The sequence below is a fragment of the Onychomys torridus genome, chromosome 10 (assembly GCF_903995425.1).
Source record: "Onychomys torridus chromosome 10, mOncTor1.1, whole genome shotgun sequence".
Taxonomy (NCBI): Eukaryota; Metazoa; Chordata; class Mammalia; order Rodentia; family Cricetidae; genus Onychomys; species Onychomys torridus.
Genome location: NC_050452.1, coordinates 10,527,988 through 10,550,041, shown reverse-complemented (window position 1 = coordinate 10,550,041; position 22,054 = coordinate 10,527,988). Strand labels below are relative to the sequence as shown.

Here is a 22,054-nt window from a genome sequence, read left to right as displayed (position 1 = left end):
TCCCTCAACAACAGAAAGGTCAGACAGCAGGACAGAGGATCTCATTGGCAGCTACAGCTTGCCTCCTAGGCGTGTGCTACAGTTTTAGTTTATTCTTTCAGTTCAGAAGATGAGAGCGAAGTTTAGTATTAACAGAGGTTAGGCAATACAGTGACGGCCGGCAAGGAGCCTTGAAAGGAAGGCACACGCTAACAGCGTGGGTAGAGCTCCTCCTACCGGCACAGCGGGGAAGTCTAGGCAGGTAGACTGCAGCTGCAGAGCAAGGTAAGGAAGCAGGGCACTGGCTCCGAACCAGCAAGGGAGTCCAGGCAGGAAAGCACAAATCCCAGGACATGTCATTACAGGAGGTTCATTTAACAGGTAAAGACAATGCAGGCCCATTCAGCAACGGAGTGAACCTGTGGGTAAAAGGACCTACAAGCTCCAGATCTATTTCCTGGGAAAATTAAAGGCATCGACGTCATAAAACTAGTAACAGCAGCTTTTCAAAATTGTTACTGTCTGTTGAATGGACGGACACCCATAGAGAATAAGGTTTAAAAGACACTGTGGGGTTGGGGATTTAGTTCAGTGGTAGAGCGCTTTGCCTAGCAAGTGCAAGACCCTGGGTTCCATCCTCAGCTCAAAAAAAAAAAAAAAAAAAAAAAAAAGACACTGTGATCATTTAAGTCAGGAGTGGTGGTGCACACCTTGAACCCCAGCATTGGGGAGACAGATGGAGGTGGTTCTAAGTTCAAGGCCAGCCTAGTCTACGTAACAAGTTTCAGGACAGTCAAAACTACATAGAGACCCTGTCTCAAAAACAAACAAAAACCCAGAGATTGCAATCATTTAAGCAAAAATTAAAAAAAAAAAAAACATAAGAAAAAGGAAGAAATAGATGTTTCTTATGAAAGAATTCACTTAAACATCCCTTTTGAAAATGCAAATGTATGATGATCTGGGAATGGAGAAGAGTGCTAACCAATCGGCGTCTGCCCTGGCACCAGTGAAGCCCTGTCCGGAACAACTCTCTTCTACTAGGAACTGGCTTATCTGATGCCTGTGTTAAACTCTAAATACAAGGTTCAAGTGACAGCCCCTGTCTCTGGCTCTAAAACCAGGAGAGAGCTGTTCCTGAAGAGGTCCCCATGAGTCTGGTAAAGGGGTGCATGATGCTCAAGTTAGGGTGCACAGTAGCCAAAGTCTGAAAATAAAAAGGACTTTACTGTTTCAGCTTCAGTGTAAACATGGTAGCCAGTATGGCAGTCCAGTGTGAGACTGGTTCTTAAAAAATGCTTTTCTCTTCCGGTCCCAGGCGCTTCAGGAGCTGCTGGTTACCGTTCCGACATGGCCAAGTCCAAGAACCACACCACACACAACTAATCTCGAAAATGGCACAGAAATGGTATCAAGAAACCCCGGTCGCAAAGATACGAATCTCTCAAGGGGGTGGACCCCAAGTTCCTGAGGAACATGCGCTTCGCCAAGAAGCACAACAAGAAAGGCCTGAAGAAGATGCAGGCCAACAACGCAAAGGCAGCGAGTGCGCGTGCAGAGGCCATCAGGGCCCTCGTGAAGCCCGAGGTGGTTAAGCCCAAGATGCCCAAGGGCCCCAGCCCAAGCTCAGCCATCCTGCTTTCATCACTCACCCCAAGCTTGGGAAGTGGATTAGAAGCTACATGGCCAAGGGTTGTAGGCTCAGCCAACCAAAGCCCAAGGCTCAAACCAAGGCAGAGGCCTCAGCTCTAGCTCAGGCTCCCAAAGGTGCCCAGGCCCCTGTGAAGGCCCCATAGAAAAGGTTTCTGTCTGCCAGACAGACGGACTGGTGTGACACACCTACACACTATTTGCAGATGATCAGGACCCCATGCTGTTTTTACAAATAAACTTGAGGCAGGATCTGTTAAAAAAAGGCTTTTCTCCACCAACATAAAGGGATAGGGGACGTTCCTCAGTGGCACCAGCATCTCAATAATCAGAATTGTTTTCTATGCAGGAGTGTGGGAAGGAGAAGATTCGTGTTACATCTGTCAATCTCCAATAAAGTTCAGCATTAACCATTAATCTGATGATGTTCTCTAGGCTTCGCCATCTACTGGTTTTAACATATGAAGTAAGTTTAACACACAAACACTGCCACTTTCATGCTTTGCTTGTGGCCCCTTAAACCAGGATACAAAGTCAGGGCAAAGTTCAGAGCACGGGCTTACCTGGTTGACGTGCTTGTCTTCTCCACTGTAGACATGAGCTTTGCAAATGCATCAGTCACTTTGAGGCTTGAGGTGGAAGTCTCCAGCTTAGCAGTTGTTAATTCATACAACTCTGGATCCACACCTTACAGCACACACAGAACGATAGTGAGTGAGGGCAAGCTGCATGGGTCACAGTGAGCCACAATCCAAAACCTAAGAGCAATACCTCGCCACATCCGAGTCTGCAGAAGTACTCATTGTCAGACCATGTGAAAAGTCATTACTGTGTGGACCACATAAGGGCACGCATGCCACAAGAGGGTGGACGCCAGAGAACTTTGTGCAGCTGGTTCTCACCTTCTACCTTTACATGGTTTCTGGGGATTGAACTTGGGTTAGCAGGCTTGGACAGCAAGCACCTTTACCTGCTGAGCTATCTGTGTTTACTTTTTTATTTTATGTGTGGTTGTCTGCACTTATGTATGCACATCACGTGCATGCCTAGTGCCTGAGGAGGACAGAAGGGGATGTAGGAGCCCCTGGAATTGGAGTTACAGATAGTTGTGAGGCACCATATAGATGTTGGGAACAGAACCCAGGTCCTTTGCAAGAACAGTCAGTGCTTTTAACTATTGAGCCAATTAACCCTATGTCCATTTTTAAATGGTAGGCTTTGAAGTATCTATAAAGGAACACTTAAAATTTCTATTTTGGAATAAATGTTGTATTTAGTTGATGCCTCCCAAGTGTTCCAAGAACCTATCACTCAGTTTTACATTCATTTCTGACACAGCATCAGTGTTTATAAAAAGAATGAGCATGCTACAATATTCTCAACTTTTATCCTTTTATTTCTTGAGATGGGGTCTTACTCTATAGCCTACACTGGCTTTGACTCATGATAAATATCTTGCCTCAGCTCCTTAGTGTTGGGATTACAGAAGTGGAGTCACCATACCTGACCTCCAACATTCTCATTTTTTTTTTAAATTATTTTTTATTTTATGTGCACTGGTGTTTTGCCTGCATGTATGTCTTTGTAAAGGTGTTTGGATCCCCTGGAACTGGAGTTACAGACAGTTATGAGCTGCCATGTGGGTGCTGGGAAATAAACCCAGGTTCTATAGAACAGCTGGTGCTCTTAACTGCCGAGCCAACTCTCCAGCTCAACATTCCCAATTTTTAAATTGGCCAATGAAGCTTATTTTGAACTTGCTCTGATCTTATCTCATCTATTTTTTTTAAAACTCCAGTATTTTCTTCCATGTCAGAGACTTGGAGATTAATATAGAGTCTGTACTGTAGAAAATAATTTGGTTATCTTTACTATGATTAAAGATGTGAACAACTATTCAAAGCATCAAGTTATTACTAAAAATACACTGCATGTACTTCAAGTAAGAGGTAGAGGGTAGAACACTTCCATAGAAAGTGAGTCAAGCTTTACTTTAAACTGATGAAAATGCTTATTTCCAGGATCTATCTATGTATAGTCTCATTTAGATAGCACTCTGGAGTAACAGAGGGAAGCTAAGTTGGGGCTACAGTTAAGCATCAGTTTACAAAAATGTTTGACAGCTTCTCCAATGTTTTCTTTTTCTTTGAGATAGGGCACTACAATATTGCTCAGGCTGGCCTTGAACTCCTGATTCGGAACCAAGTCTATAGTGAGCACAGGTAGTAGTGTGGATTCCAGATGTATGTAGAAATAAACCAGCAATTGCTCTCACAGTTACCAAGCCAACCCAGGGAGAAAGGCTAGAGAAGGTGTATGTTGACTCTCAAGTTCTTAATAGTTCATCAACATACACTTCCAAGACAGACTTTAAAACTTTCGATTCTCTACAAGCATACAGGCCAAGTTAAAATGTGTAAAACTGCAGATACATATATAAAGACCAAATGAGCCCAGACTACTCCCCTCTTCCCTTGTTAAAGGCTAGCTTCTCTGAGTAAGCCAACTACTGAAGGTGAGCTCTCTAGGATGCAGAACGCCTGCATCCTGACCAGCAACAGGGAAGTGCCAGGCAGGTCTCTGATGGTTTGTAAACACTGGACACTCAGTGGTCAGAGCAAAGCGGCATACTGACAGCAACAGTGCTGGCCATGGCAGGAAAAGCCACCGTTCTCCCCCAGACAGTCTCCCCTCCATAAACTGCCCCCCGACCCAAAACTGCCTGAGATCTGTGACAGTTACAGTCAACATGTTCAGAGACAGGTGATTACCCACTAAAAACTAGAGACAAGTTTTTAATGGAAGTGGTTTTTTCAACAGAACCTTAATGAGGCACAGCTTAATTACACAATTAAAGTAGCCATCCAAGTTCTATGCCGGCCTCCTAAGGACACACACAAGATAATTAACAGCAAGCTAAGATAAATGACTTTCCCATAAACAAGTTCAGAAAGGACCAACAAGTGCTAAGATGGAACCTAAGGAAGGCAGCCGTCCCTGAAGCTTGAAGGAAGTTTTCATAAAACCCAATAACAATACAAGGCAAAGAAAATTTATTATAATCAAATTTACACAGTGGCCAGAGCACACGGATGAAATGGAGGTTTTGGAGGTTTCCCAGGGGTAGAGACTGCCCTGGGCCATGCAGTGCTCACATCCACTGCAGTGTTAAACACTGCCAACTTGTAGCTGTAGCCTGAGCCCATCATCAGGAGATCTCTGCACTTCTTTAAGCAACCAGGTTTCTTTAAGCAACGAGGTTACTGGTGTTCCTATCAATGCTTTTTAAATGCATTTAAAATATAAGCAAATTTAAAATCTAAACCAAGTTTTAGGCACCCCAAAGAGAAAGTAACCTCATTTTAATTATAATGCAGACTGTGACCAAATTCTGCTGAGAGGGATCCTGGGTAATTCTCAGCTTCTCCTTACCTCCAGTAAGTAATATGAACTGTCAGACAATCTTAGTTCCTGCAGGCTGTTCCATAAATCAGATAGACTTAGTAGAACTTTAAGCAGTAAGATATCAAATTTAAGTAAGTAGCAAAACCAGATATAGACTTTTTCATGTACTCGCATGAATTTTGAAAACTAGGAGCTTAGACTTGGGAAATGTTGTCAATCTACCCTAGGATGTGTGGGCTTTCCTGTGACGGGTGCTGGTTTCCAGAGCTGGATCTGAGGGAAGGGCAGCCTGGGTCCTGCCAGATCTAAGGGAAGGGCAGCCTGGGTCCAGGCTTACCTTCAGCTGACTTAGTTGCTTTCCTGGGTCCAGGCTCACCCTTAGCTTTCCTTCATATACTAGCATGGCTGATAAACCATTGAAGTGGGTGGCTGGGATTCCTAATAAACTCACCCCAAACAAAACAGCCCCCAAGTCTCAGGAACCCAGGCTACACAACTGGCCACTAGTGGGCACAGAAGGGAACCCTCAATATGCATTGCAGAGTCAGCATTTGAAGAGAACCCCAGTAGCTGTCTGATGATCATTACCAGATCACAATTTGGGATGGCAAGGATTCATTAAAATCATATTCAATAAAATGTAAACATTAAAATGCCATTATAGTTTCCATCTTTTATTTGGTTAGAAAATGACAAAGTACATTAGTCCTTTGGTCAATGAACTGTAGGGCTGAACATTAACATTAATTTTTGCTGGTAGGTTCATAGCAATTACTTTCTACTATTAACTTTTGTTAACTTTTTTTCCCTCCATAGAAACTAACAGTATGCTTTCTATTTAAGAGCTACATAAAAACAGTAATTTTTTTTTGATGTGGGGCTATATAACTACATGCTAAATTCCAACATTTTAGATTCAATTATATATTTAGCTGCACTAATAAGAGCTAATTAAAATGCTAGAATTTATAAAAATTACATTATTATAGACGCTATAATGTGAAATCATCTTTGCGTACTAAAACATTCTTCTCTCTCTAAACTAGTGCTACTTTCAAATGGCTTTACAGAATATGCTTCCAAAATGAGCTATAAATGCATTTTCCACTTAGAGGGTGAAAAACAAAACGCCCTTAACTGTATAAAGCCAGTAGGGCTGTACTCCTGTAGAAACCACTGCCAGCTCTGAATATTACCCTCTGAGAAAGTTTTCTTAAAAATGTATTCATGTAAGTTGTTTCTTACAGTCAGACATCAGCAAGTAAGACAGATGAAGGAAGAGTATCAGAATAGGCTCTGGCTGTTTCCTTGTTTATAGGAAAGTCAAGTGTGGTCATGCTCTTATAAATAACCAGAACTGTGCTTAAACACTCTGCTGACCTGGGATTGTGCTGCTGCTAGAGCTACTGTCATCCACGGGCCCAAAGAAATCAAGGTTCAGGAGAGTGGAACCTCCACTAGCTTGGAATGCAGTGACCGTGTTGGTAGGCAGCCACACAGAAGGTAAGCCAAGGGAGGAGGGGTTATGTGTAAAAAGGGGTAAGACACACACTTGAACATGCAGGTTATAATTAGTAGTCATTACACATTTTAAAAAATCAACATTAAAACAATGCGTACAGTATTAGGTTTTCATAACTAAAGTAACAATTTAACTCAATGTATATTTCCTCATGTACAATGTAAAGAATGTAACACTTTGTTAGGTTTTAGTTAGAAGCCAGTTCTTTCAGTCAAAACTGAAAGGTATCAGAAAGACCAGGGAAGGCATACTAGTTAAAGGGAAACAATACTTAATCTTAACCCAATGTTAAATCACTATATGCCCGATCTTTCATGTTAGTTTCTATGAACAATTTCTGATTTCTAATGAGTGCTTTTTAAAACAATGACAAGGTTGTGAGTTTCAGGACATGCACCAACACATTAACTTATTTAAAATAACATAATAGGGGATAACTGCCCTACCCTGGTGTGCAAGCTGTACTGTTCCCCTTTAACTCTGCAAGAGTAATCACAAATAGTATACATTTGTAAAGAAGTTGTTAATAAAAAGCATGATTTGACTGAAGACACCAGACAATAGCAAAAGGTGCATCCAGGCTTTCCTTCAGCAGGACATTCAATTGATGGTTTCCAGGTGTCTAGGATGCTAGCTACAAGGAAAAGCTGGTAAGAGTGTCTCAGGCAATGGGATGCTAGATGCCATTTAGATGACGGCACCAGATATTCTAGACACTGGCTCAAATGGCGGAAGAAGCAATGATAAGTCAGGGCCACTGAAAACCACAGCACGGCCTCTAACACTAGCACTGTACATTAAAGACCCTACAGTGCTTGCCTAAGCTACTCCCCTTTCAGAGATTTGAAGTCAAAGAAAAACTACTGATTTCTGGAAGCGCTCTGTCAGTATTTGAGATGAGTTTAAAAATAATCATGAAAATCATTCATCTTCCATTTGCATATACTCTATAAAATGCTACTGTGTGAAAACTACATTAAGTCAATAAATGTGGATCTGCATACTGTTTTTGGTTAAGTGAATAATTGTGCTTTATGCTTTGAAGCAACCTCTAACCACGAGACTTTGTATCCAGGAAAATTTCACAAAGTAAAGCTATAAAACATTCAAATAAATTGGTCCTAGCTAAAATATCATTTAAACTATCTAATTTTGACTTAAGATAAAGGAACTAAAACCTTGCTATTACTACCAATACTTGGGGGTTTTAATATTGTTGATAATAGTAATGGCTGGTATCTTGAGCAATTACTATTTAGAAAGAAAGCCTGAATTTCCAAAGATAAGAATAAGAAGTTACGTTTAAACAAAAAGGAAGTCAGCAGAGAGAAGTCTGTCTGAACTGGGTAGCTTTCTTAACTCTAGCTCTGGCGCTAGAGGCTCTACGGAGAGACGTACCATCTAAAGGGTTAGTAAGGCCACTGCTACTCCAGTCAAACTGGACGGGTGGTAGAGACTCCTAGAGTTGAAAACAACAAAGACAAACAAACAAAATCAAAATTAGTCAGTACAGGCGGTGGCAACGTAAAGAATCCTTAAAGAAAACCCCCAAAATACAGCAAGACCACTAGGCAACAATGTACCTATAGACAAAATTTGGATAATATATAATTTCAGGTTATTTGAAAATAATAACACAAACTGAAATTGCAAAATTTATAAACAGTATGCTTATTGACATAAAATTTATATCCAACAAACGGAGTATCTTTAAACTTTCAAATTTATGTACTGATTCTACTTCAATCTTTCTCAAGTTGTGTTTAAACTGTTAGATTTTAAGAAGAGGATTTAAAACACAGGTTTTTAGTGATGACGTTTATTTTAAAAACTAGCCATGTAACACCAGCAGATAAAGTGCAACCTAACAGAGAAGGTACTGCACTGAAGTCAATCTGGACCTCTCTTTAGCTGGTCTCATGATCGATAAAGTGAGAAGGTGCAGATTCCAAAGTCTCTAGTTCTTTACAAGTTTCTTGATTTTAAAAGAAAAGAAAGTGTAGGTCAATAAGTGGGATGCACACTTTTTGTTTTTTCTTTTCTTTCTTTCTTTTTTTTTTTTTTTGACAGGGTTTCTCTGTGTAGCTTTGCACTTTTCCTGGATCTTGCTCTGTTGACCAGGCTGGCCTCGAATTCACAAAGATCCCTCTGCCTCCCGAGTGCTGGGATTACCACCGCCCGGCTTTTTTTTTTTTTTTTTTTTTTTTTGAGACAAGGTCTTACTATGTAGTCCTGGCTGTCCTGGGACTCATTATGCAGACCAGGCTGGAGACCTGCTTGCTTCTGCCTCCTGAGTGCTGGGATTAAAGGTGTGTAACACCATGCCTGGCTGGGATATATATTTTTAAAGTGTTGATTTTCAGATATTTAAGTGTATACATGTGCGTGTGCACGTGTGTGTCTGTGTGTGTGAGAGAGGGAGAAAAGGGGGGAGGAAGAGAGAGAGAGAATCTGTGAGAGAGAGGGAGAGAGAGAGAGAGAGAGAGAGAGAGAGGGAGGGAGGGAGGGAGGGAGGGAGAGAGAGAGAGAGAGAGAGAGAGAGAGAGAGAGAATATGTTTGTGAGAGTATGTGTGGGCAGACCAGAGGAAGACACTGGACATCCTGCTTTATCCCTCTCTACCTTACTCCTTTGAGACAGGGTCTCTCATTGAACTTGGGGCTAGGCTGCCAGTCAGCAAGTCCCAGGGACCATCCCATCTCTGTCCTGTATAGCGCTGGAGTTACACACTTTGAGTGGACATACCCACACTCTACTCAAGTGTGAGAGATTCAGACTCCAGTCCTCATGCTCACACAGGCAGGTGTTCTTAACACACCGAACCATCTCTCCAGCCCAATTAACATATTTTTGAGATGAGGTCCTGATACATTTCTCAGGCTAGTCTCAAACCTGTGGTCCTTCTGCTTCCTTGTGCTAGATTGTAGGTATGTAGGTATGTGCCCCCAGAACAGTTCAGGGGCTTACTTTAGCCAAGTTCTTTGGCTTAGAAATTACATGGAATCAGATTTTTTTTTCCTTTTTGAGACATAGTCTCGTTTCATTGCCCAGGCTGGCCTTAAACTGACTATGTGAGGCCAGGCTGGTTTTTGAACTCAAATTCTGTTCAGTTCTCCAAGTGTGATCACCGCACGCACTACCATACCTTGGGAGATTGATGCACTAAAATGAATTCTTACAACTGATTTGACTACTCTGAGTTTTAAGTTTTATAACAAAGTGAACAATGGTAAATATCAAATAGAAGATGGCTGACAGATGTTCTTTGAATGAGCAGTCATTTAGTTTTTCACTCAGAAAACTGTTTCGTTTTCTCTTTTGCTGACTGTGTTAACAACACTTATGGAAATTACTTGTGTTCTATTAGATTTTTAAATATCAACATGTTGTTGCTTATTTACGTTCATATTGTTGGTCTGGTTAGCCACGCCTCACTGTAAGGAAGGCACTATTATAACATTATACTTTTTTTTTTTTTTATGGGGAAAGATGCTATTGTATGTAGGATAGAAACGTGAATTAATTCTTTGGGGAAGATACTATAATTGCTTTGGTAAAATAGGGACAGGCAAATTAACATAAGCATCTAGTCTCCAAAAGATCAAGTTCAGCCTGTTCAGAGGCTAAGGAGGAAGGTATAAGACATTAAGAGATGCCAGGGATAAGACAGTGGGACAGGAGTGTTACTACTGAGGGTATCTTTGTCCTGTGTCTGTGCTGTGCACTAGCTCCCAAGGCCCTGACACTGGTCTGCCACTAAGCTACATTCTCAGCTCCTAAGATGGTCTCTGTGCGGAGTGAAGGATTCTGTATGTTGACTGTGGGGTGATTACCTGCATCCATACACGTGACCAAGGGATACATAACTATATAAACAAGATCCTATCTTAGTCCTGATTATACTTTATATTTACAATAATTATATGAAAGGTAGCCAAGGGGTACATAGGCAAAGGACACACAAGCCTTTTCTTTGTTCTAGCTTTAAAATGCCATGGATATCTGTAATTATTTCAAATAAGTTGAAAGTAATGCTGGGGAAAACCTAGTTTGTAACTAGAACAGAAACACAAGAGGCTGGCATAAAGAAGCCTGGTTCTAGTCCTGCTGACCCACTGACGCACAACCTTGGGCAGGTCATTTAGATGTCCCAAGTATGTTTCCTTGTTGAAAAGAAGGTGCAGGGTGTGAGATAATCATTTCCCACCCTGGTCTTAATCTGACCCACAACTAAAATAGCTCTATCAAAAGTGGCCAAAGCTGCTACTGATGACCAGGTGGTCATACTGGCCTCCATACAATGTGAGTTCAAGATACCCTCTCTACCCAAAAAAAAAAAAAAAAAAAAAAAAGAAGAAAGAAGAAAGGCACCCTAGTGTCCTCTCCAAGGCTTTCCTAATTTCCCTCTAACCTTGAGATCAAGATTAACCTGCCTAAGTCTCCCAAGTCCTAGAATTACAGGTTTGTCAGTACACTGGGTTCCAAAATTTTAAAGTCCCTTAACAAGAGAAGCAACGGTTGTAGTACTGAAAAATCCTACTCAGGTTGAGGGGGTGAAAAACCCCCAAACCATAAAACAAGTATTTAAATTGAGATAGAGTAGGTAGACTGAAAAGAACTCATGAAACTGCAGTATGCTTGAAAACCACTGTTCAGTGATGCTAAGAATGCAAACATACAAGGAAGTATGGTTTATGGTTTATGTGGGGGGGGAGAAAGAAAAATGGGATCCTGAAGAGGTATTCCTGATATAATTTGCAAATTTCCAGCATTACAGGCTACTGTCATGTCACCTGAAAAGCACAGCCACTTCCAGATACAAGAGTGTTACTGTAGGGGCCCGAAAGTGACATAAAAATTATACATGGCATCCCGATGTCCAGTGGTGGGACGCTTCACTCTATACGAAGAAGATCTTCATAATACACTCACTTCAGGTGCCTGTTTTAAGCTGAATCACAGGCATGGAGTCAAGCAACTCAGCATGAAATTCTAAATAAAATATAGGTATTTCATTTGGTTACCTGGAATATGCTTTTAGTTAAGTCTGAATTAAATTATATAAGAATATAACACGGTGTAAGATTATGGACAGAAGAAGCTTCTAAGATGTAGGGGCAAAATGACAAGCAACAGCTAACTCCAATGAAGTGAGCAGCAGTTGTGAGGTGGCTGTGTAGAGGAGGAAAAGAGCAAAGAAGGAAAGCCGACACTAAGTGTCTCAACACAAAAGCTGCACTTTCAGAAAGTCTACGAAAGCAGCTGAGATGGTAGGAATGGACGATGGTCAAGGTAGAGCCAGTGTGCTGCGGCCTGTGACCTAGGGACCCGCACAGGCATGGCAGCCTGCGAGTGCAGTGTGGGGCAAGGCAAGGAGGGTGACGGACACGCTGCCAACCGTCCATGAAGCCAGGCAGTGTGCACACCAGGCTTGGGGATCTCCTAATACTAAGTCAGCAATATTCTGGCTTGGAAATGAAGTTTCAACTATGCCCAGGAATAAACCACAGTGACGTACAGCAGTAACAACAGATGTTTCTTGAAACACAATTGAAAGGGTTGGATCTATGTTTTACATATCATTTTCTTTTCTTTTTTCTTTTGATTTTGAGACAGGGTTTCTCTTTACAGGCCTGACTATCCTAGAACTCGCTTTGTAGACCAGGCTGGCCTTGAACTCACAGAGATCTGCCTGCCTCTGCTTCCTGAGTGCTGGGATTAAAGGCGTATGCACCACTGCTTGGCTATCTTTTTACTTTTGAAACTTTAGATAATTTGCCCATTGTATTCTAAGAATGTTAATTAACAATCAAAAACATGTCTATTATCATGTTTTACAAATGTAAAGATAAAAGATATATTAAGGAAAATAAACCAGTATGTACTTACACACACAAATATTTTTACCTGGAAAGGATCAGATATACAGGTGTTCATTTCTGGTGTCATAATGGTTGTCTGACCAATAGAAGCAATTTTTTCTGCAGCAGATAGTGGTTTCAATGGTTCCTTGGTGGGCTCTAACATACCCTGAAAAAGGCATATTAGTCATTAATTGGAGAGGGATCAACACATTTGTAATGGCAATCTAAAAGAAAAAAAATATCATTTTCAAAATACTATATATAAAAGATTATTTTAGAATAAAATTTTTTGAAGTCAAATCTCCATCTTAAATAAGATTTTACTTTTTGATGTTTACTCTAATGTTACTCTGTTAATATTAATCTTTTTTACATAGTGGTATGTTGAAAACACGGTGTCTTTTAGTATGAGTTTAATGTCTTTAAATCTGAGCTGGTATCTTGGTACTTAGACCCTGGGTCTGGCAAAGAAAACGGAGAGAGACTGCCATTTTAGAGAGGAAAATACTCTCTGTACTCCACTGGATCTGAAACAATTCAAACACACTTTTGTGAGTGGAGTGGGTTTGAGACAGGGTTTCTCTGTGTAACAGCCCTGGCTGCCCTGGAACTTCCTATATAGATCAGGCTGGCCTCGAACTCACAGAGATCCCCCTGCCTCTGCCTCCTGAGTGCTGGGATTAAAGGCGTGCACTACCACAGCCTGGCCCAAACACAACTTTTAAATAAAAAAGGTAGATACTTTGGATGGGTATAGAAGAAAAAAAAATTGGTATCAAGGCTCTACAAAATGGACAATCCAGGTTAATAGTATGAAAAAGCAAAGTTTTTTTTTTTTTTTTTTTTTTGTATATTATAAATCATAGCTGAGGACCAGAGTAAAATGCTTACATCATCTGGAAACCAACCAAACAAAACCAAACAACTTGATAAGCTCTTGAATATTTATTACATTTCTACACACACACACACACACACACACACACACACACACGCACGCACGCACGCACGCACGCACGCACACCACTCTTAACTCTGTGTAGCATGAGTGTGGGAGGTCAAAGCTCTGAGACAGGAATCTCAGAGCCTGTGGATTTCTACAGCTGCCTTTTAAGGAGAATCCTTACTCCCTCAGAGGAGTAAACTAGTCAGAGCAATTTATACACCCAGCACCTCCCCTTCCTGCAGCCCCAATTCCTAACTCTAATGTATACGACAGGCTTCATGTAGTAGATAGACAGATGAAAACAAGTTCCTGGTCAACCTGGTACACGTATATATTATGTATTATACAGGTTCTTCAACATATTTTTATAAAAGAAAATATACATTTGGTAATTACTAGTGGCAGCCACATTTCTTAATTGAATTGATTTAAACCAGCTGTGCTCAAAATGTGGTTGCCGATTAACAGCACCTAAACCTTTATCAGATGCAGAAATTCTCAAGCTATGCCTTAAATCCACTTAAGAAAAACCTTAAGAGAGTGCCAGAAATCTGTGTCTTTCCACCCCTTTCTTTTTTTAAATTTTTTTTGAATCAGGGTTTCTGTGTGTAGCCCTGACTATTCTGGAACTCACTCTATAGACCAGGCTTGCCTCAAACTTACAGAAATCCACCTGCCTTCCAAGTGCTGGGATTAAAGGCGTGTACCATCACACTCAGACCACAGGAATCTGTCTTAAATTTTCCAAACGATTTTGAAGTTGAAGAACCAGAAACTTAAATGATTATTTCAGTCAGGTAGTGGTGGCTCATGCCCTTAATCCCAGCACACAGGAGGCAGGCAGGAGGATCACTGTGTGTTCAAGGCCAGCCTGGGCTACAGAGTGAGTTCCAGAAAAGGCTCCAAAGCTATTCAGAGAAATCTTGTCTCAAAAAACCCCCCAAAACAAAAACAACAACAAAAGACTATTTCAGGTCTACTCCTTCATATACAATGCACCATAGGGGGAAAAACACAGTTAAAATTAAAGTTTGGTATTAAAGATATCCCTGGATATTAGCTCACTGTTTACTCAGGTGGGTACAGTGACACTTGCTTGCCTGGGCAGGAAGCAGATGGACAGAGTCATACAACATGGACCCCAACCACCCATACCCAGAAACCACAGTGACAGAGGTGGGAAGATCTATTTACATTCACTAAACAAATATTAGTATGGGGCTTAAAAACAGTCTGTTTTTACTATTACAGGCAATAAAGTTACAAAATGAAGTGTAAGCTTCAGCCATCAACTCCTCACAGGACTCTGAGGTAGCTAATGTGCTGATGGACACAGGCTGGCAAGTTGACCAAACTGTCAAACTCCTAGTTCCTACTCAGATCAAGAGACTATACCAACAACCTCTGGAGTATTACTTCTTGAGGAAAAAGGAAATCCAGATAACCAATAAATTAATGTTCTGGACTGTATTTACCTAGAATGAAAAAGCATACAATACAAGGTAAATAAGGGAGCAGAGACTGATAAGAAAGCTTGGGCATAGCCGGGCGGTGGTGGCACGGGCCTTTAATCCCAGCACTTCAGAGGCAGAGGCAGGCAGATCTCTGTGAGTTCGAGACCAGCCTGGTCTATAAATCGAGTTCCAGGACAGGCTCCAAAGCTGCCTCACAGAGGTTGTCTCGAAAAACCAAAAAAGAAAAAAAAAAAAAGCTTGGGCACAGAAAATTTCATAATAAATTGCAAAGATAAAACACACTGTTCCAGTTCAATACCAATAAAATTAGTGCCTAGTCACAGAAAATAAACTGTGGATTAAAAAAATCAAGTTGTACTTTACATGCATATATAGGTTGTAGAATTTAGACTATTTTATGATTTCTTATTTTCTTTCATTCTTTGAGACAAGGTCTCACGTAGCCCAGGTTAGTCTTGAACTAGCCAAGAGAAAAGCATGACTGTGAACTCCTTCCTGATTCTTCTGCATCCTCGCCTCCTCAGTGCTGGCATTATAGGTCTGCACCACCACACTCAGCTTTCTTTAGTTTTTACGTTTTTCCCTTAAATTCAATTTCTTCCTTATAGTAACATGACATTTTTAGCTTAACAGATAGGACATTTTCATTTAGCAGTTAACTCACCCCAAAACCACAAACATCAAATTTTTGATTGAGAAGCTGGGAAGATGGTTCTAAATGTCTGCTGTGGAAGCCTGAGGACCCACCTAAAAAGGTGGGTGTAACTAACTGTTCACACATGCCTGTAAACCCAGCATTGTGAGTGCTGCTGACACAGAGGAGGCTGGGGCTTGCTGGCCTGCAGTCTAGCTCCAGGCTCAGGGAGCAGTTTGTCTCAAAGGAATGAAGCAGAGTTACAGAGCAGGGCTCTGTGTCCTTCCCAGTCTCTATAGACATCTGCACCCACATGTGCACTGACCTCACATGCATACCCACTCCCCACAAAGCTACAAAATGTGACTAAATCTTGCAAAAGAATAAATGAAAAATGCCCATTTGCCAGAACTACCCAGTATATCTGGGAAAACAAAATTTACACATTAAAAATATTAAAATATTAATGGAAACTCTAAGGTCCTCGCTCATTTTCATGTACTATAATTTGTATTTCATGCTCTTTTGGACATCCATAGTTTCAATGTTGTTTTATTTAAAATTAATAATTGAATTAAAACATCTCTAAGGTTCCAGGTACTTTATTTTCCTTTTTTCTTTTTAAAAGTTTAGAAAAAGATAGGCTGAGGAGATGGCTCAGCTTCGGTATCTGCTGAACGAGGGTGAGACTAGAGTCTGGATCCCAGCACCCGTGTTGTGGGGCAGTGGTAGCGCATGCCTTTGATCCCAGCACCTGAGAGGCAGAGGAGGGTGGATCTCTGTGAGTTTGAGGCCAGCCTGGGCTACAGAGAGAGTTTCAGGACAGCCAGCGCTGTTAACACAGAGAAACCCTGTCTAGAAAAACAAACAAGCAAACAAACCCAAACCACCAACAACAAAAACACTTTCTATGGGGGCTGGAGAGATGGCTCAGTGGTTAAGAGCCACTGACTGTTCTTCCAGAGGTCCTGAGTTCAATTCCCAGCAACCACATGGTGGCTCACAACCCTCCATAATTTGACCTGGTGCCCTCTTCTGGCCTGTAAGCATACATGTAGACAGAATACTGTATACATAATAAATAAATAAATATTAAAAAAAAAACATTTTCTGACAAGTGTAGTAATGCATTCCTTTAATTTTAGCACTCAGGAGGCAAAGCCAGGCAGGCGAATCTCTGTAAGTCAGAGCCAGACTGTTCTGATTGAGAATTCTATGCCAGCCAGGTCTACATAGAAAGACCATATCTCAAAACAAACAACTAATTTTTTTGTCATGCTATATAAGATGATTTTAAAAATAAATGCAATGAAGATGAATATAAGCAGAAGTATTCTGTACTTACCAATCCTGCTGCATACATGGGCACTATAACAGGTTGCTTCTTATTGCCAGTGAACAGCTATGTTTGTATTAGGGAGAAAGAACATGTATTTAGAGAATGATTTGTCTGTCATACAATGAAACTGTTTTCTAATACAATGTTTTATTATACTGTGAATAATGAACAGAATAAAATATAAGCTCTCCTATGGGCTCTTATAAACATATATACTACATGTGTGTACATACATTCATGTATGTATATATGTAATCCAGCCCAGTTTTTCATTTTACAGTTAAGGAAAAACAAAATTTTTCTAAGAAATAATACTTAGAGCAGTGGTTTTCAACCTGTGGGTCACAACCCCTTTGGGGGTCAGACCACCCTTTCACAGGGGTCGCCTATCAGCTATTCTGCAAATCAGATATTTTACATTATGATTCATAACAGAAAATTTCAATTACAAAGTAGAAATGAAAATAATTTTATGGTTGGGGTCACCACAACATGAGGAACCGTATTTAGGGTTGCAGCATTAAGAAGGCTGAGAACCACTGACTTGGACTGGAGAGAAGGCTCAGCAGTTAAGAGCACTGGCTGCTCTTCCAGAGGTCCTAAGTTCAATTCCCAGCACCACATGGTGGCTCACAACCATCTCTAATGAGATCTGGTGCCCTCTTCTGGCCTGCAGGGATGCATGTAGACAGAACACTGTATACATAATCAATCAATCAATCAACTAATCAACTAATCAATCAATCAACCAATCTTAAAAAAAAAAAAAAAAAGAAGACCACTGTCTTTACAGGAACATTACAGTGTCTTAAAATTTTCACATTCAAAATAAGTGAACATTCAAGCCAACCATTTCTCTGTAGAGCTAGATAGTCACAGCTTAAATAGAATAATAAATTTAAAAAATGCACAGGTTGATTAAAGTGTTTTTCAAGGTTCTAACAAACTCACAATGTTTCGAGTGTCTATTCCCAAGGAGCACAAAAGCTTCTTGTTGCTATGGGAGCCACCCCACTGGTATCTCAAGCCATGTGCATCATGAATATCCTGCAGTTCCGTCCACACATCCAGCAGTTCACTGTAAAGGCCACAATAAAGCCAACAATACGTTACTCAAGGGCTTTCACCACGAACTTCCCCTTCAATACAGTGCTGATATACCATACACTGCCATCAATTGAGTATCAACTGTTATCTCAGTGCAATCAAGAGGCAACACCAACAGTAATTAGAAAGGTAAGTTAAACTCATATGAAGGAATACAGTCCAGGAATTAGCTTGTTTTAAAAAAAAAAAGATCATTTATTTATTTTATATGTCTGAGTATTTTGTCTGCATGTGTGTATGTGTCACACATTTGTGCCTCATATGTTCAGAGGCTAGAAGAGGGTATCAGATCCCCTGGCACTGGAGTTATGGAAAGCTGTAAGCCACTATGTTGCTGCCAGAGACTGGGCCCAGGTCCTCTGTACGAGTAAAGTGCTCTTAACTGCTGAGCCATCTCTCAGGTCCTAGCTTGTTCCTTTTTATTGTAAAAGAAAAACATTTAAGGGCTAGGTTACAGTTTAGTTGGTTGAGCACTGCCTTGCATGCCCAAATCCCAAGGTTCCATCCCCAGCACTGAGAAAAATTGGCCTACTGTATAGGTCTACAGTCCAGCACTCAGGAGAAAAAAATATCAGTGGTTCAGTCTTCTTTGGCTACATAGGAAGTTCTAGGCTAGCCTGTGCTACACATTTTGTTTCAAAAAATTAACATTTAAAACAAAAAAATTACCTGGCACGCACCATTTTAATAGTTACTCAATATTTGAGTTTTTTCTTTTTGTGGTTTGAGACAGGCTCAGGTAGACATGGCTTTTGGATCCTCTTGCCTCAGCCTCTAGAGTGCTAGAATTCTATGCTACCATGCCCAACTTTCCTTCAGTCTTGATTCACAAATAAAGGAGCAATTATATTTTCTGCCTTTCTAAATATGGATCTATAATGTATAATTTTCTATTTCTTTTTCAGGTTGTATTTTCTGGCCTGCATATATACAGTAGCACCTTCTACCCATCTGTCGCTGTCCTTTTATCTCATGGTTTTCAGTTACCTGTGGTCAACTAGGGTATGAAAATATTCAAGGGGAAACTCTAGTAAGACAAAACACATTAATTTTTAATTAGGTGCTATTATGAGTATTTCCCTCATCTCATCTCATCACATACACTGTGTCATCTCATATCACAGTACAATAAGGTGTGCAGAGAGATCACATTCACATAACTCTTAATACGGTGTAATCTTCTATTAGTTACTATTTATAACCTCTTACTATGTGTAATTTATAAACAAGGCTTTGTGGACATATAGAAAAAACAGAGCATGTATAGACATTAGCACTAATCAATATTTTAGGCATCTTCAGGGATCTTGTCACACACTCCCTGTGGACAGGGAGGATTGCTGTGACTTTGCCAATGGCTACATCATACTCAGGTCAATGCACCATCATCTGTTTAGTTACAGCCTACAGCTCTCAGTAAGTAAAAAGATGTCTTTTACCACTTGGATTCTATTATTAGGCCAGCAGTGACCATATTTCAGTATTTTATGGGGTGTATTATTGTATGGTATATTATTTCCTTTAATTGATTCTCTTGGAAAGAGACTTGTGCCCTTTTTGAAAGCCTGTACCAGAAATACTGAGGCTACAAAGAGGGACAAACAAGTTATAAGTGACTTAGTTAAATGGAAGAGAGGGAAAATTTGAGAAGGAAAGGATGCTTCCAGAGGCAGAAAATGATGATGAAGTATAAAAAGAAAGCCCAGAAATAGACGTAACTTTGAAATGAAAATCAGAAAATACACTTAGACACCCTAACATCAAATAATTAACAGGAATTCCAGGAAAGGAAAGGAGAGGCAAAGGAGAGCGGCGACTGCAAAGGTGAAACTATAAAGGAGCGCTCACTACTGAAGAACAAGCCGTCAGTGGGACTCCCGTCAAGACGCTCCACTGGGAAACCACAGCTCAGCAACAACTTACAGATCTGCACTAACCAGGAGCACTTGGTCTCTTGTGCATTCTCCCTAACAGGCTACTTCAAGGGAGCTAGAAGGGACATTTTAGGATGACAGGTAGAAAGAGGCCTAGGCTGAACCATTTCAAATAGGAGCAAGATAGTTGGTGCAGGGTGTGGCAGGGGATGATAAATTTGATCACCAGGAAAACTCTATGACTAGGCTCTTAGGGGCAAGGAAAGATGTAGAAAATAGAGGAAAGACTATGTGAAGCGCTAGAGCAGAATTCTGTATTTTGGGCTTCAGACTACTTTAGGTTTAGGTTTTGTATCTAAAATCTGAAATGCTCCAAAATTATAAACTTTTTGCGTGTCGTGTCAATGCTCAAAATTTGTGGATTAAAAAAGTAATCAGGCTATCCTTCCTATGCTAATTCCCTGCGAGATTCCACTCTCCTGAATGCTTAAGGGAAGCTCCTTGTCTGTGTATCCAGCATATTGGGCGTTAACAGCTTAGATGCAAGATTGTAAAACATCAGAAGCGGGATTGGGGATTTAGTTCAGTAAGCCTGTATTCTGTATTTAAGGCCTCCTCCCTCCTTCAATAAATGGCATTGGGGAGGAAGAAGAAGAAGGAGGAAGAGGAGGAGGGAGGAGGAGGAGGAGGAAGGAGGAGGAGGAGTTGGAGGAAGGGGGTCAAGATCATGATGGGGAAACCCACAGAGACAGCTGACTGGTGCTAGTTGGAGCTCACTGACTCTGGACTGACAGCTCGGGAACCTGCACGGGACCAAACTAGGCCCGCTAAATGTGGGTGACAGTTGTGTGGCTTGATCTGTTTGTGGGGTCCCTGGCAGCAGGGCCAGGACTTATCCCAGGTGCATGAACTGGCTTTTTGGAGCCCATTCCCTGTGGTGGGACACCTTGCTCAGCCTTGATACAATGGGGAGGGGCTAGGCTCTCCTTCAACACGGTATGCCAGACTTTGTTGACTACCATGGGAGGCCTTACCCACTCTGAGGAGTGGATGGGGGTAGAGTGGGAGGGAGGAGAGGAAGCAGGAGAAGGGGAGGGGGGGAACTGGGGTTGGTATGTAAAATGGAAAAAAATTTTAATAAATAAGTAAGAGAAGCCAAGACCAGGAGCTTGAGTCAGAAACTAAGAGGGGAACACTGCTCACTGGATTACTCCAACCTCATATTCAGCTACCTTTCTGATGCAACCCAGGTCCACCTGCCTAAGTATGACACTGCCTCTCTTCCTTTTTCAGTGCTGGAGACCAAACTTGAGACTTTGTACAAGCAGGCTAGGCAAGTGATCCACACCCACAGCCCCACAGTGTTGGATTTCATAGCACTTCAAAGTTGGGTTTTCCACATTAGGGATGCTCACCTTGCATAAAGTTTAGGAAGACAGAGTAGAAGAGAAAACAAAGGCTTATTTAGCAGTACATAGTATTTACACAGTTAAAAGGAAAATACGACATTTAAAAAAGTAACCAAAAGTTGTGATGTCAGTATGCTGAGATGAAAGCAAAATAGCAGAAGAGCTACATTTTCAGTGAAGCCAAGTGTGCAGACACATTTCCACTGCCGTTAGGTATGCTGACACATCCCTGTAATCTCAGCCCTTGAGTTTGAGTGCAGCCTGGGCTATACTCAAGTATAGCCTGGGCTATAGAGTTGGACACTGCCTAAAACAAAAACCAGCTCATTTACCATACTAGGTAGTCAGGAGGTAACAGAGCACTGGCTGATTAGAATGTTAATTTAAAGGTATCAAAAGAAACATCTCAAAAGTAGAGAAACAGCGATAATTTCTTCAAGTCTTTTAGCACATGATTAGGCTTCAAATACAGTATTTTAAAGCAATGCTGTGAGAAATCTTTTCAAATCAGACCAACTGAAATGAACAGAATCAAGTTCTCTAAGAACTATCTACTACTTACCCACTTTCAGCTAAGGCCTCTCTTGTTTTTATCTGCAAGTTGTTTGTTTCCAGCAAGTGCTTCAGGGAAGTGATTTCCTCGTCAGCATCAGGAACAGATACAGAAGGAAAGCAGGCTTCGAAAATTCTCTCCAACCGGTTGAGTAAAGCTGTCTGAATCAACCCCCAAAAAGTTCACTTTCATTTCTTCAGTTTTAAATGATGTCATAATTTTAGTGCACGTACACATGCACGTGCGAGCACATACACACAGAGACACAGACACACACAATCTGTAGGAAGGAAGGAAA

General features: G+C 41.0%; 1 protein-coding gene and 1 pseudogene across 2 annotated transcripts in view; one reads left to right on the top strand and one right to left on the bottom strand.

The window, feature by feature from the left end:
- Window positions 1–22,054, bottom strand: part of Aftph (aftiphilin) — a 72,901-nt gene that overhangs the window by 5,487 nt on the left and 45,360 nt on the right. Inside the window, exons 3-9 of one of the 2 annotated variants that reach the window (XM_036201365.1) lie at window positions 21,766–21,917; window positions 17,765–17,891; window positions 16,820–16,876; window positions 12,463–12,585; window positions 7,955–8,015; window positions 6,415–6,495; window positions 2,193–2,316 (exon numbers count right to left, since the gene is read on the bottom strand). In XM_036201365.1, coding sequence (XP_036057258.1) covers window positions 2,193–2,316; window positions 6,415–6,495; window positions 7,955–8,015; window positions 12,463–12,585; window positions 16,820–16,876; window positions 17,765–17,891; window positions 21,766–21,917 — 725 coding nt within the window. The remainder of the gene's footprint in view (window positions 1–2,192; window positions 2,317–6,414; window positions 6,496–7,954; window positions 8,016–12,462; window positions 12,586–16,819; window positions 16,877–17,764; window positions 17,892–21,765; window positions 21,918–22,054) is intronic. The other variant, XM_036201366.1, reaches the window with a different exon arrangement.
- LOC118592428 lies at window positions 1,315–2,001 on the top strand (annotated as a pseudogene).